We start from the raw sequence: 15658 nt of genomic DNA on the forward strand, positions 1-15658 counted from the left end.
TGCCGCCGCCGCCGGCCGTGGGGGCCTGGGGGGTTTGGGGGGGCTGCCTCAGGGACCCGCCGGGCTGGGTGAACGCCCCCCCGCAGTTACCGCTCTGCAGCTCGGGGCGTCCGGGGCGCAGAGCAGCACCCCTCCGTTCCCGAGCCGCCCCCGCCTGCCGTGGGGAAGGGAGGGGGTTGTGACCCCGGGGAGCCCCCGCGGGGGCAGCCCCGCTGTCGCTGGCTCGGGCTCGGAGCGCGGCGTCTCCTCTTGCCGGCAGGGCCCTGAGCAGCGCCGCCTGTGAGAAACAACCCTGCTCTGTGCCTGGGGGCAGTAGAAATCCGCGTGGCTGCTGGGAAGAACAGTGGTAAGAACAGTTCAGCTACTGCTGCTGGGAAGGCAGACAGTGTTTGAAAGGGGTGTGTAGCTGGGTAGGGGTCGGCCTCTTCTCCCAGGCAAGTAAGGACAGGACTAGAGGGCACAAGCTTAAGCTGCGCCAGAAGAGGCTTAAGTTGGACATCGGAGAAAGTTCTTCACGGAAAGGATGATTAGCCATCAGAATGGACTGCTCAGGGAGGTGGTGGACTCACCGTCCCTGCAGGTGTTTAAGGAAAGAGCGGATGTGGTATTGAGTGCCATGTCTAGTTGACAAGGTGCTCTTCGGTCATAGGTTGGACTCGATGGTCTCAGAGATCTTTTCCAGCCTAAGTGATTCTGTGATCAAAGTATCCCTTTACCCTTTAATCCAGAAAGTCCTCATGGATCTCCCGAGTTTTCGGTGCATGGACTTCTGACAGTTTACACATCTTATCTAGTAAGGTAGATTCACACTGGTATTTTGCTTATTTTGGTCAAAACCCTTGCTAGCAGTTGTTTAGCAAGAGAGTCCTTAGGCAACTGCCCTCTTCGGAGCTTGTCAAAATGTTTTTATGGGGTGAAAAGAAAAGAAATTGTGCTACTGAGAAGCATTACTTGCTCAGTGGTCTAGTTTAAGTGGTTAATATTTCATAACGACATAATGCCTTTCATTTGTTTTGATTCTTGCTGTTAACTCTTCAAGGGGCTCATCTCAAAGTATAGCTTAAAAAAAGCTTTACAAATAGTGGAAGAAAATGTCGCAAGAAAGCTCTAAGGAAATCAAGAAAGTAAACATTTCTAGCTCCTTGGAATCTGAAGATATTAGCTTAGAAACCACAATGCCAACTGATGATGTTTCTTCCTCTGAAGAGAAAGAAGGTACTGTAAAAATCACTAAGCAGCTGATTGAACGAAAGGAGTTGCTCCATAACCTTCAGCTGCTTAAAATAGAATTATCTCAAAGAAACTTGATGATTGACAACTTGAAAGTGGAATATTTGACCAAGGTAAGAAGTGTTTCTCCTTTCATTATATACTCTTTTGTTCGTTTTGGTGCTTTTAGAGTATGGTAGAAACTTCTGTTCTGAAAAAAATTTCTTTGAATTGCATGATGGAAGCCTGCTTAGTTGGTTTGGGGGGTTTCTTTGGTGTGTTTTGTTTGTGTTCTTTAACGAGAAGAAAAGGAAACAAATATATGGGAGACTTAGCTGACTTATCCAAGTCGTTATACTTACAAATAAATGAGGTGGGATCTAATTAGTTCTACCTTTTCTAAATACAAAGGAAAAACACCTGTTTCCTTTCATAAATAAAGAATAATTTTGTCACTGATGTGAGCGCAGTTCATTTTTACAACCTACTGTATACTAACTGTGCTTTCATTGGCTTGCTGCTCTGAGTTTAAGCCTAATTTGAAATTCAGTGAACAAGTAGCTATTTGATTGAAAAAGACCCAATTAAGAACTAAGTCTTTTTTTATTTTTAGTTCATTGAGACAAAATCCATGTCCTATTCAATGAAGCCTTAGCATATTTAGAGGTTTTGTTAGACAATCATTGTTGCGCTTCCCAAAGCATTGGACTCTTCACTTTTTTTCTTTCTCTCAAGTTGTTCTTTTTTGTAAAATATTTTTTTTAAATTACTGAGGTAACTTTTCTTCATTTTATACTTACATTCTTTGTATTTAGATCGAGGAGCTAGAAGAGAAGCTTAATGATGCAATCCATCAAAAGCAGCTGTTGTCTTTACGACTGGATAGTCAGTTGGCATTACAGCAGGAAGATGCTAGGTATGATGGAAGTAAAATTAAGAACGTCATCTTTCACTGTCCATTAATTGATTTGAATTTGTATAAATAAGTTATTAACGGAAGCAGATAATTATTTATTGTGAGAGTAGGATTTCTTTTGCAGATTATATTAGTATTTTAATTCTAAAAATGTAATTTGCGTATTTAATTTACATATAAGTAAATTTGAATTCAACCCTCACTGGCTGAAGTTTGTAGTTTTGGTTTTATTGTTAGTTTGATTCAACATTTAATAGGAAAGGGGAATAAAAATGTTCTTAAAACCGATAAAGAGCAAAAGGAATAGGCAGAGGGGGCAGAATTTCCATCAGTTTAAACTGAATTTTTAATAACTGCCGTGTAGATGACTTGGGAAAGGTAAGAGAATAATGTTTAGCATTTCCAGTCAAGATTGCAGATTTGTCATAAATGCTTTCAGTTGATGATGTAGAAATTCACTTTTCATCGTAGTTTTCTGAAATATTTTTAGTTAACCTGTAGCTGAAAAATAGACTGGCTAGAAGGCTACTCCAAACTACTGTGTCATTTAAATGTTTTAACACCTGTGAAGGAAGAGCATTATTTACATAGTCTCATGTTACAGTAAAGGATGCACCAGCTTACAGAATGTGGCTAATTCAAAGTCACATTCTGTAGGAAGCTAGAACAGATTTAGTGATGTGAAGCCAGACCTGAGATTAGTTACAGCAGAGTGTTTCAACTAAGAGCAGCTGATTGTGTCAGAAAAACATATGCCACTCTGTGTGCTTAGTTCCACCACAGTGGAATATTTTTATGTTTGCCATACTTGAGTTATCTCAGGAGTACTCAGTAAAAAAGTACTGATGTGCAGATTGTTACTAATAGGCATAAAAAGTTGAACTACTTTCCTTTCCCCAGTCTTTCCATTAGTTTTCTTTTCAGTCTTTTACTCACTTTTCATCCCCATTTAGTAGAATTGTACACATTAAAGAATATGTCCTTTTGTGACTGCTTTGCTCAGACTTTGTTGTTTTGTTTTTTTTAAACCAGTGGTGCAGATGTCACCCTGTAGTATTAGCTAGTATTTTTTATATTACTTTTTAAATAATGCAGGAATTACTATGTTGTAAAGAATGATTTAATTTGGATATGTTTTCAAGAGTTATAGCTAAAGCCTCCAAAATAAATGTTCCGTTGTCTTTGATTTGAAGGTTGTGTGGAGACCTCATAGCAATCTTTCAGTATCTGAAGGGGGCCTGCAGAGAATAGGACAAGGAGTAAGGGGTAGAAATTGAAAGAGGGGAAATTTACCTTAAATACTAGGAAGAAATGCTTTACTGTGAGGGTGGTGAGACACTGGAATGAGTTTCCCAGGGAGTTTGTGAATGCCCCACTTCTGGCAGTGTTTAAAGCCAAGTTGGTTGGGGCTCTGAGCACCATGGTCTAGTGGGAGATGTCCCTGCCCACGGCAGGGGTGATTGGGACTTGGATGATCTTTAAAAGTCCATTCCAACCCCTTAACATTCTATGATTCTATGATTTGAATAAAATAAACACTTTGAAACGTCATTAAGTGATGTGCAGTTTCACTTGCTGTATAATACCTTGTCACTAGTGATAGTAATGGTGATATTTTAAGGCTGGAAGTAAGGTTGCTTGTTTTAATGTAATGGTGTTTCGTTTGCTGGGTGTTGTTTTGTTGTTTGTTTTTTTTTTTTAAAGGACCCCAACTTTATATGTTACACTTGTTAGAAAATTAAGGGTTGTGTGTGAAATAGACCATGAGCATCCATGTGCTGAAACTTCATTAGACACAAGTTGAAGTAACTGTTGCTTTATTTGGTGATATAGTAGTTCCTTGGGGTTTTTTTTGAAATATTTTCTGCTTTTTTGTCTTTTAACCTTTTGATTGGTAAATTAAGATTTATGTATAAATTCAAGTCAGCATATGTGGAGATTGTTACTTCTCAGGTTCAGCTTTGTATTGTCAGTGACTATAAAGTTCCTGGTTTTTATATACACTGTGTCTGATATGATAGCTTAATCATTGTGGTATACACTCTTGTGCTAATTAACTAATCTGTGTAAATTTCCCCCTTTGCAAAATGAAGACGGCTCATTCCTTTGCCAGGGTATTCAAAGCTTTGTCACTTGTGTTACTCACTATTTAATGTTTTCTTTTTTCAAATGTTTTCAAATCAATCATGAAGAAAACATCAGGCTCTAATGAAACAAGAAATGGAAGCTGTTTTATTGAGACAGAAGCAGCTGGAGGAAACAAACCATCAGTTGAGGGAGAGGGCTGGAAATATCCGTCATAGCTTGAGAGATTTGGAATTAACAGATGATTGCTATGAGAAGCTAAAGTCTCTTCCTGAAGATCAGCTTTCTATCTCTGAATATGTTTCTGTGAGTATTTTGTTTTATATAAGTTTAAAATATAGTCTGTATCCTGGATCTGCCTGGGACAGAGTTAACTTCCTTCATAGCAGCCTGAATCTTGCTGTGCTCTGGGTTGGTGGCTAGAACAGTTGTAACACTCTGATGTTTTGGCTGAACGGTGCTTGCACAGCATCAAGGCTTTCTCTTCTCCCCATTCTGCTTCCTCCTCTCCCAGCAAGATAGGCATGGTCATGAGATTGAGAGGGGACACAGCTGGGCAGCTGACCTAAACTGGCCCAGGGAATATTCCATACCATCTAACATCATATTCAGCAGTAGAATTGGAGATAGAGGAAGAAAGAGGAGGTGGGGTGGTGGTGGCTTCCAAGGTGTTTATTGCTCAGGGAGTGATTGGGTATCAGTCTTCTTGTGGGAGGTGGTGAGTGATTGTCTTTGCTTTTTCTTTATTAAGTTCACCTCTCCTTTCTTCAGTAATTAAACTGTTTAGAAAACTTGACACCTGAGTTTTCTTGGTTTTGTTCTTCGCACTCTCTCCTCTGTCCTGTTCCCACTGGAGGTAGCAAGTATGTGAGCAGCCATACATGTGCTTGGCTGCTGGGCAGGGTCAACCCACCACAAGCTGTAAATTGATTTTTTTTATTTTTAGAATTAAAGGGATGTTCATAGAGTAGAAGCCAGTCTATAATCCTAGAATTCTTATTCATGTCCAGCTAGAAATGAAAGACCTTCAGAGGAAGATGTGCTTCTGAATCGGTCTGTTACGACTGCATTCCAGTATAGGGGAAGTCTGGGGAATCCCAGACTGATGTTTTAAAAAGAACTTTACACTTTCCATCTGGCCTTTTCCTATTTGACCAAATACAGGAGACAGTGTACCTTAAATTGCCATTCTTATCTAAAGGATAATCTTGTGAAAGTCTCTTTTAAGAAGTTCCAAAACATGACTTTTGAAAGCACTAGGAAAATCTTAAGGCTTGGGCCCTACTACCCCCTAGCTGTCTACTGTATCTACTGCCCTCTACCGAAGTATTTGAAGAGTTTTCATTGATTCCTGCACAACAATTTTTCCTCTTGTGTTCAACCAGTAAATGCTACTTTTTTCTGTGCTAAAAACTCTAGTATTTATGTGTTCAGTGAAGCCCCTTTCTTCTTTATATGTCACTTTTTCTTTTGAAGAAGTGACTTTCTTTGGCTGGTGTTTGTTGGGGTTTTTTTTCCCAGAAAAGGCATTCTAAAGATGTAGTAAAATGCTGTTTACTGCTTGTTCTCTCATCTTCTTTTAGCAAGAGGATTAGTGTGAACCTGAAAGTATCAGTTAAGCTTGGTGGTTGTTTATCATTACTTTGAATTATTCAGCTGATGCAGATGCTGGGAGGCTACAGAACTGTTTTGCTTATCCTGTCTACACATCCATTTGGCTTCTGAAGGCTAGGTAAAGGATGTTGAAAGGAATGTTGTTTTCTGCTTTGCTTGCCTAAGGAAGAATTTTGTATTTCTCAGGCATTTAAAATTTCTGGCTCCAGACTAACAGTCTAGTCTACTGATATTAGGGTAAAATTTTTCTTGGCAAGAAAGGATCCTGCGTAGACAACATGAGGAAAAAAAAAAAAAGTCTGAAAATTTCTATCAGTTATAAAATGCTGCCTTACAATCTTCAGGATAGAAGTAAACATGTATACAATGCTTAGACTTTGTTTGAAACCTGGTATAATGGACAAACAGCAGGAAGAGCTTAAATGGAGATTTTGTATATAGAGCTATTTCAAGTTTAAAATACTGAAATTAAAGCAAATGTGAGATATTTTTTACTGTTCTTCCACAAAGTGGTGCAGTAATGACATGTTAGAATGAAGACTAGGTAATACTTAATGATGACAACTGAAAAATATTTTAAGCATCTTTCTCTGAAAATCATGCTTTTTTGCTTTTTGAACTTAAAAGTAAAAATTCAGATTTTTAATTTTTTCTTTATTATTACCACTTAAAAGAATAATTTTTTTTTTTTTAGAAACAGTATCTGCAAAATTTTAAACTACTTCAGGCCATTAAGTGTTTTGGCTGCCAAGCACCAATTCACTTTGTTCAGTAAAGTGAACCTCTTGTGTACTCTGTCGTTAAAAAAAAAAATAAATTGCAGCGAATTGTTTAAAAACAGTGTCTGCAAATTCTGTTTGATCTGATTTTAATTGTCATGTCTTTCAGTTGTATAATTTTGCTAACTACAGCTCAGTTGCTGTTTGTCTAAGAAGGCAGGTAACTGATCCAACTGCTTCCACGTAACTTCATTTAACAGAAGCCAACTTTTTCATCCTCTGCACCCACCCTTTTTTACCTTAATTATAGTTTTCCATAAAACATGGTGGGCACATGCAAAGAGTTTTTTTAAAATTGCCTAGAAAATAGTAACTCTTTGCTTATAGCACGTTGATATAAACCTGTAATTTCTAAGATATGTTTTGGAAACCCCATTTACAGTAATTTTTGTTTCTGCTCGGTTGAGTTGGCAAGAGGCAATGTGTGCTTTGACTGTTGAGTTACATGAATGTTTATTGGACATCAAACTAGCTAAAGAACAGTAACACTTGAATTTCTGCTACAACCTCACCCTCATCTGCTGCATTCATTTGTACTTTCTTGTTACCATGTAATTATCTTTTCTTGGGAGGGCTGTGCAAATACATTTATTCTTGATACCTGTATCTCATGATATCTTTCTATTGGGAAATCTGTTTTAAGGTAGTTGTGTTTTGAGAAGTAAATGTGGCATGAAAGCATAAGTTACGTTTCCTAGGGAAATTGCAGTAAGAGCTTAGTGGAAAACCAGGTGTGAAAAAAACACAATGGTTTAAATGGTTACCAATTAGTGATAATCAAGGTTATTTTTTTTTATTAAGAATGACCAATTGAATCATCAGATGCTACAGTTGAAACTACAAGTACTAATTTTCCATTCATGTTGCACATTTGCCTTATTGTATAAAGCAAACTACATCTGTATCTACATGGCAAATTTCCATGGCTTCTGTGTTTTTTAGAATTGTATGCTCTCAATTATATGAAATACACCTGGAACTTTCCTTTGTCTTCTGCTACTTACAGGTAGCAAAACACAGAGACCTGTCTGTCTTCCTTCTGCATGGAAATGTAGTACAGCTTGCTACTGAATGGTCACTTATTTGTGCTTTCTTGTGTTCTTTAATCATATATAAAACAAAGCATTAGTGACGGAGGGTATGCAGTAGCTTTTGTATGAAAACAGTGCTTAATTAATTGTTCTTTTCTCCATCCCCCAAAACCAACATTTTAAGGTATTAAGTTAATCTGAGAGTAATAACCTCTGTGTGTGTTGGGTGGGGGTATACCAAAAAAGCTTTCTTCTTTGTTTTGTCTCTTTTTACTACTGACTTTATGGTTTTACTACTGTATTCTCTAGTATTTTTTTTTTTGGACAATAGAAATGTTCTGAAAAAGTGTTGTGGATAAGACTTAATATGCCTATTACTAAAATGGGGGAAGAGAGAGGACTGTGTGTTACAGACTTTAATTTATTTTTAATCCTTTTACAAGGATTTTTTGTTGTTAATTTAGCAGAGTCAAGTCAGAGGCTAGTTGCCTGATGCAGCTGAATCCATATAACAAGATGCTACTGCTGAAGGTGTGTGTGGGGTGTGTGTATCACAGTTCTTCCTGGTTATGTGCTGTTCCTGCTTTCCTGCGCTTGCTCTTCCATTTTTCTTGGTGCAAATTCAGCACACTGAACTGGCAGAAAACAAAAATTAATCTTTCTCTGTTTCTACACACCTCATGAAAATTTATATTGGCTTGGGGAAGTTAGCAAGTTAAGTTGGTTATTGCTAAACAGGTTTTTTGTTTGTTTGGGTTTGGTTTTTTCTCTTTTTACAGTGTTAATCAAATAGGCTCTAGGTTTGGCACATGTAAGTACACAGGGCCATGTGGTCCATTAGCAACTGTTTGGTTTTTTTTGAATGGGCAGCCTGAGGTGGAGCTGCCTTAGTTGAACAGCAATGTAATCTTTACCTTTATTCCTCTCTTTTGTTCAGTGCCAAACACATTTTGATTATTTCTTAACTGATGCTGTCAAAGGTAGAAGAAAGATGCTGCTTTCACTGTAACATTTCCTTCACTGCACCCCAACTCCCCAACCAGGTTTCTGTCATGCACTAGAAATAACTTGTTGAATTATTGCTGTAAAATGTTGAGCTGGTTTGTTTTTAGCATTATACTTTTGCAATGGCAATTTTGTTAGTCTCAATTTTGAATATATGCCTTGTTGTTCTAGGTCCGATTCTATGAAGTAGTCCATTCCTTAAGAAAAGAACTAAGTGATCTACAGATGAAAAAGGGGAGTCTAACAGAAGAATTAAGTGGGTACAAATCCCAACTGAAGTCTCTGACAGAGGTCTGTACTTCTTAGTTATCTCAATTAAGAAACTGTAAATATATATAGGGTGGAAACCTCATTCTCCAAATCATTATTCATGGATAAGATATAGAAGCTCTTTTTCTATATAAAAATTCCTCGGGGGAGAAGAGGGTGGAGAGGGAGGCAGGGATGGAAAAGAGCAACATGGTATGTACATTTTTGTCTAATAGGTAATTTTATGCCATGGCTGCCCTGCAAGATGTACTCATGAGAATGTTCAGGGTACTCTGTTACCAGCTGTCTGGTGCTTTCTGAGGGCAAGGTTCGAGGTGGGGAAGCTGAGACAGGAGATCCACGCAGCAGCGGTTGAAGGCACCGTGATGGTTCAGTGTATAGTTTTTGAGATGGTGATGTCTTGGTAGTAATTTGCTTCACCTTTTGTATTAATGATATAAAAACGGATTTTTAATAATTTTTTGCGGTTGCATTTTCCTTGCTATGCTTTTCAACTTTTTCTATTTTAATTTTCCTATTTATTTCTGTACTAAAGAGAAAGATAATTTGTTTTCAAGTAAGGAATAAACACTCGAAGTAGAGAAACAAATTATATAAATATGTTTAATTTTTATTTTCAAAGAGCAAAGGAGTTGAAACAATATAAGAAACATGTTGTTTTTAAGGTATTTATGAATATTTATAGTATTTTTAGCATGTATATATCTAGGGTAATTTGTGTTCTAGCTTAGTTCCACATAATAAATCTGGAGTTGGGATAACTCAGGTACTCAGGTACCCAGATATATTTATCAAAGTCATGGCTATCAGGGATTTTAAATGCCACTGTCATTTTACTGCTTCTGAGAATATTTTTTTATTTATCACTTTTTTTCCCCTCTGAAATTATGGAATAATCAAGTATAAGGAGAAATTATTTACACAAGATTATGTTGTGAAATTATTTTCACTCTTTTTGATAATTAGAAATTATTTTCACTCCTTTTGATAATTAGAGAAAGTAGTCAATAAAATTTGTGACTTTATGTGGTTCAGCGTTGTTTTGTGTTATCTCTGGTCATAACTGAGATTAAATTAATCCTGTTCACTTTGTCTAACGTAAGCATTTTCCTTCATTGTACATTTAGTATGCTCTGATTTAATAAAATTATTCAGAAGGTTTTAGCCTTCTGAGATTTGACTGACATCTATATTAACTTTTGCTGAAGCAAATTAACAAGATAGTAGATAACAATAATTAAAGTTGTGCTAGAAACAGTTTTCTCAGTACATTGACCTTTCTTTAATACAGAAACTTCCTGTTTTATTCTTTTTACACCACATGGTGGCAGTATCCACCTTTCCCATTGATCTGTTTTTCCAAGTTTGAAGTGTGCTGTGCTTTGCTTTTATCACTGCAAAAGAAGCACTAAAATGTTGCCTGTGTTGAACTGAGGTGGTTCTTTAAATGCCTATACCCTATTTACATGCTCAAAGCGAGAGGCAATTAGTAAAAATTAGTAACTCTCTAGAAAAAAAGAAAATCAGGGAAGAGATCCAAATGTTTAAATGTTACAAAATTCTCAGGTGTTTTTTTGCTACATGATGCCTTTTTTTTTTTTTTCCTGGAGGGTGGAAGGGAACCATACCAAACAGAACCCAATCATACTTGGTTTTGGCATAACAGACCTGGCCTGACCTAGTGAGTGCAGTGGCCTCATATTGTGACCTCTCAGCCAACTGAGCTTACAAGCAGCTGTACCAGATAGGAAGCTTGGTTCTGTAAAAATTGAATTGTCATTGTAGCCTTCTAGAAACTAATATTCTAAGAGACTTGACAAATTCACTTGTTATTTATCTCTACGCAATTCATTAATTCATTTGTATTAGAAAAACTTTAATTTCTGACTTTAGGGCATCTTCTGAATGTTTGTCACCTTTATTTGTGCTCAAAGTACATGAAAATATATTTTGTTTGTTCAGAAGGGTCAGGAGGTCCTAAGTGTGTATTAGCCTCTGTTAGCACTCATTTAATTCTTAGTGTGCTGAAAAGTGAGACAGCTCTTGACTTTGTAAACTTCTCTTGTTGACTGTGTGTGGCTGCTCCTAGCACTTAATCAAAGGCTGCTGAATCTGTAACACAGACCCAGTAGGGCGAGGAGCTGCTTCTGACAACTGGTAGCAGAAAATAGTGTGTGAAGACTGGTTTCTACCACTGGAACATAGCCTGATAAACACAGCTAGTGTCAATAGATATTTGTTGCCATTTTCCGTTTTTGAGGTGGTCAGTATAAGTGATTCTGCTGTACAGCTGCTAAGTAAATGGCTCTCTGTGCGTAATTGTTGCATCTGAGTCTAGGTACAGCAGCCACAGGCCAGGAGGAGGCAGTGGAACTGGTAAAATGATGTTCCTGTATTGCAGTTCTGCCTGACTTGTTACTGTATAATGTATAGTACAGGCTCGTTGTAGTTCTCGTTTTATAGTGCATAGTACTTCATTACTACTGAGTAATGTTGGCACCACCACCACCTTGGAGGTACTGATAGAAAAGGAAGTCCAGCTGTAGTGGTGTAATACCAGGAGCTTCCCAGAAACAAAACCTTTGCTTCTGATGTGTGTGTTCCCCGTGCTGAACATCAGCTTACTATTTTCAGAGTTGTTTGCTTCCAAAGTGGCTAGAACCTTCCCTCAAACAGATGTAATCTACTACGCATGAGTTTCTCTCAAGACTGAAGAGAGTCTGGGAAGGAAACCTTGCTTTTCTTTATAGCTCTAGAAGATTAAGTATTGCTTTCTTCTTCTGGCTAGAAGTTTCTTGGCAGTGTTTTCCTGGAATTTGGTCTCGATACAGGTTTATCAGGACTTGCTTTCCTCGGTTATTTTTCCTGTAAAGTTGCCTTCAGGACTTGCAATAAAACTTATAGTATGACAGTATCTAAAACCTATGGTTAGCCTAAAGAGAAAGCTGGTTATGTGTAGGACAAAGATCTCTTCTAAGGCTTTGTCTCTGAATCAGGATTAGTAGCTGTCAAGCTTTGCTAGAGGTAACTAACAATTTTATCTCTGATAATGTTGTCCAGCTGGAGGAAAAGCCCATCTATAGTCTTCAAAGAATAAACTAAGCTTTTGCACTCAAAGGATCAATTGGCACTAGATGTATCCAAATGTTAAGAAAACTTTGGCTGTTCTTGGTACTCCAGAAGGACTGCGATCCCTCAGATTTCTCCTAAAGTTTGCATATCTGTAAAGACTGCAGTCTAGAACACTTCCCCAGCCCCCTGGCACCACTTCTTTCAAGCAGTGCCTTGATTACTTGGTCTTCACAACTCTCTCTAGAAAGCACAGATGAGGCCTTAGTCTAAGATGAAATACATGCTTTTTTTTCTCTCATGGATTATTCTTAATATTGTTCAGGAAAAAAAAGCTGAAAAGAAGATCCTCTATCAGTAACTATGAGCTTGAGGGAGCAGTTTAGCATGCCCAAGACTCGAGGAAATGATGTATCTATGAAAGTTCCCTTTTCTGTCCAGTGTCTTTCTAACTCTGACTCGATACATAGCTGTGGATTGTTTTGACTGCTAGCTGTTCAGAAGTACCAGATGGTTTAATTATACTACTCTGTGATGCAATGATCTCAAGTATCCTTTTCACCTGAGAATATTTCACTGAAGATTCTAGTAAACTCAGATAGAGAAAGAGCTTTTTATTCCCCCACTTTCTTTTTCTATAGAAGCACTTAGGCCAAAGCTTTTCTTTCTTACTTTTCTTTCAGAGTTTCTCTATTTTGGAGTAGGTCAACAGTTTTGTTTCTAAATTTTTGTGAGCAGATAGTGACCCATCTACAATCCTTGGCAGATTACCCATTTCATATCAATATACTAGAGATGTCTTACTCATCCAGTTATGTATAGCTTCTTCCTGACATTTGAGCAGTTGTATTCCAATAAGTAATGTATTTACCAATAGTTTTTGAATGCAGACTGTGTAAACAAGGTAAAATATCATCTTTACCAGGGAGCAGCACCTCATCCAAATAACTTGAGGGAATTGGTTTTCACATCACAATGATACAGTAGCTTTGCATTTGTTAGGGCCTTTAAGTACCTTAGTATATGAACAAAATGCTGGCCTGTGTAAGTGATTCTTCAAAGATAAAGATCTTTTTTAAAAGCTTTTTAAAAGCTGGATCACTTTCTTCCACAGGCTTATCTGAAGACAGTGTGAAGAAGTCATGCTACTTCCGCTTGATTGGCTGATTAATCTTTTCCCTGCATTTCTGTTTATCTTCTTATCCTCAAAGGCTTTTTGAAAGATCAGCTAATCCCTACCATGTATTAGATGTCACTAACTTTGTTCAAAAAAATGTCACCTAGTTTTTGTACTTGAAATTGAGATAGAAGTTCATTTTGGTGACTACTGTAAACTGCTATTCGTTCCAGATTGTGGATAACAGTGAAGCTCTATATCATTAAATTGAGGTCTGCCATTAGGTCTTTAATTTCTCTACCAGTTTGGGTTTTAAGTGGTGCAGATCATTAGTTTAGAATCTTCTTGCTTGAAGCATCCATGTGTTGACAGTGTCTGTAAACCAAATGGAATCACTTCTTGGTAGGGACTTGTTCACATGCTCTGTAGAAAATACCTGTACTGGTTAGTACTGGCTCTCTTAGGCAGTCTGTCAAGAATTTCTTTGGGCTATGTTTGCCCAACTGTCTCACATAGGAGAGGTTTGGTTTTTTGTTTGTTTTAACCATCTCATCAGTGTGAGTTGCTGCTCTCTGCAAAAAATTAGTAAGAAGCTGAAGAAAAGCCATGTAGTGTTGGGATTCAACACTCAAACACATTCAGTGTGAGGAAGTACTGTTTGTCCTTTAATTATTTTGAGGTTTGTGGGCTTACTTAGGTTATTTTTATTTATTGGTATTTGCAGGACCTCATTCCTGTCCTAGAAAGGGCTCTGTATCTTGATTCTTTTATAAGCCCCTTTTTTACTTCAGCAGGACAAAGCTGTTCATCAAGACTTTCAAGCTAACTCTTGAAGATAAATTGAAAGATAAAGCTGTTCCACTGCAGAGATCTTAAAATCAGTTTAGGATGTATGGACATTGTTATAAACTAAATTAACTTCATTACATGCAAAGCAAGCTTTATTCTTCCTAAGCACAGACAGCTTGATTGTATGTCTTTAAGATGTATTGCTATGGGAGTCCAGAAGCTTGTGTATCTGCTACCTGGATTTATGCACACCGTACAGATTTTTTGGTGTTAGCCTGTTTACAGCCTAGAACATCAATTAGCTTTGTCACGTTTCTTCATGTGATTAAAATACTACTTTGACACCTTAAAATTAGGTAGATGAAAAACAGTGACCTGTGCAGTATGATTAGTGTTTCTTCAGGAATTATACTAAATCTTTAAAAAACAAACATAACAAACCCACATACTGAAGGTATGTTTTAGTATCGCTTTTCAAAAGCAGAATTTTAACTTCCCCTCCTTGAAGTTACCATATTGTTACATGACGATAATAACTGATTTGTTAAATAAAATTCAAAACTAAGTTTATGGTTGAAGTGTTAGAAGGAACTAATTTTGTAGATAATTAACTGTTCTGTTAACTGGTGCTTTAAAGCTGTTTATGAATAATTTATCCAGAGGTTACCCAATTTAATTTTATAATTTAGTTAGTTATCTTCCAGCTGCCAGATATGTAATACTGTAGGAGCTTCAGTAGCCCACTCAGTGAAGAGTGTATGAATTCCAGCTTGATATTAGCAGCAGTATGGCACAGGATATCCACAGAAGAATTTTTATTCTAAACTTAATCTTTCAATTTGCACTTAAACATTAAGTGCCCTTACAAACATTTCCTATTGCAAGGTGAGTCATGTTTGCAGTGCACAGCAGGGTAGTAACACCATTATGTTACGGATTTGAAACTCTAACTAACTTGTGGACAACAGCTTTTAAAAACATCTTGACAGAGACTTTACCCTTATTATGATGCCACTTTTATAAATAATGGCATGTTAATTAATTTAAGAAGAAAATGTTCTGTAGTGGTAATTTGCTGAATCTGTATCTGTTAATTAGGGTACACATAAAAATAAGGCATGTGTACCAGTATATGTTAGGATGAGTAACAATCATGTCTTTAAATGATGATAGATGACTCAAAACTCTCATGAAAACTTTCTTGGGGTTGTGATTTTTGAGATTGTGACCTAATGTGATTTTAGTTAAAGGGAAAATTACTAGGCTTGTGAAATATTTTAAAAAAAATTCTATTTTATTATCAGAATAGTTACAGTATGTTTAGTAGCTTAGGGAGCTTTTCTGTAGTGTCATACAATTATTAAGGTGTGTTTTTTCAAGAAGGCATTCTGTCAGTTGTTCGGTTGATGGTGCCTGTGAAGTTGATCAGGGTGTCTTTGTGTCTTACACTCCATATATGCTATTGCCCTAAACAGCTCTATATATGAGAGTTACGTGTCTTGAAAGTTGTGCTAATGGACAAATGCATTACAAAAAATAGGCACATTAATCAAGTATTTATATATAGAGGATAATTTCCTGCTTCAGCTGCTAAATGAGCCTACCAGGGGTGGGGCCCCTCTAGGCCTGCTGTTCACAAACAAAGAGAGGCTGCTGGGAGATGTGGTGGTTGGAGGCTGCCTGGGACGCAGTGGCCATGAAATGATAGAGTTTTCAACACTCAGGGACACAAAGAGGGCCATCAATAAAACTTCTACCCTGGACTTCCGCAGCG

The 15658-nt window shown here is 37.3% G+C and overlaps 1 protein-coding gene across 4 annotated transcripts in view; it reads left to right on the forward strand.

The window, feature by feature from the left end:
- Nucleotides 1–7: 7 nt before the first annotated feature.
- Nucleotides 8–15658, forward strand: part of PIBF1 (progesterone immunomodulatory binding factor 1) — a 109538-nt gene continuing 93887 nt past the window's right edge. The window contains exons 1-5 of one of the 4 annotated variants that reach the window (XM_050331583.1): nt 13–346; nt 1040–1343; nt 2025–2125; nt 4318–4516; nt 8811–8930. In XM_050331583.1, coding sequence (XP_050187540.1) covers nt 1092–1343; nt 2025–2125; nt 4318–4516; nt 8811–8930 — 672 coding nt within the window. In that variant the 5' untranslated portion in view covers nt 13–346; nt 1040–1091. Of the gene's footprint in view, nt 1344–2024; nt 2126–4317; nt 4517–8810; nt 8931–15658 lie in introns of all 4 variants that reach the window. The other 3 variants (XM_050331585.1, XM_050331584.1, XM_050331582.1) reach the window with 3 other exon arrangements.

The sequence above is a fragment of the Myiozetetes cayanensis genome, unplaced genomic scaffold (genome assembly GCF_022539395.1).
Source record: "Myiozetetes cayanensis isolate MyiCay16 unplaced genomic scaffold, myiCay2020 scf5-8, whole genome shotgun sequence".
NCBI classification, from domain to species: domain Eukaryota; kingdom Metazoa; phylum Chordata; class Aves; order Passeriformes; family Tyrannidae; genus Myiozetetes; species Myiozetetes cayanensis.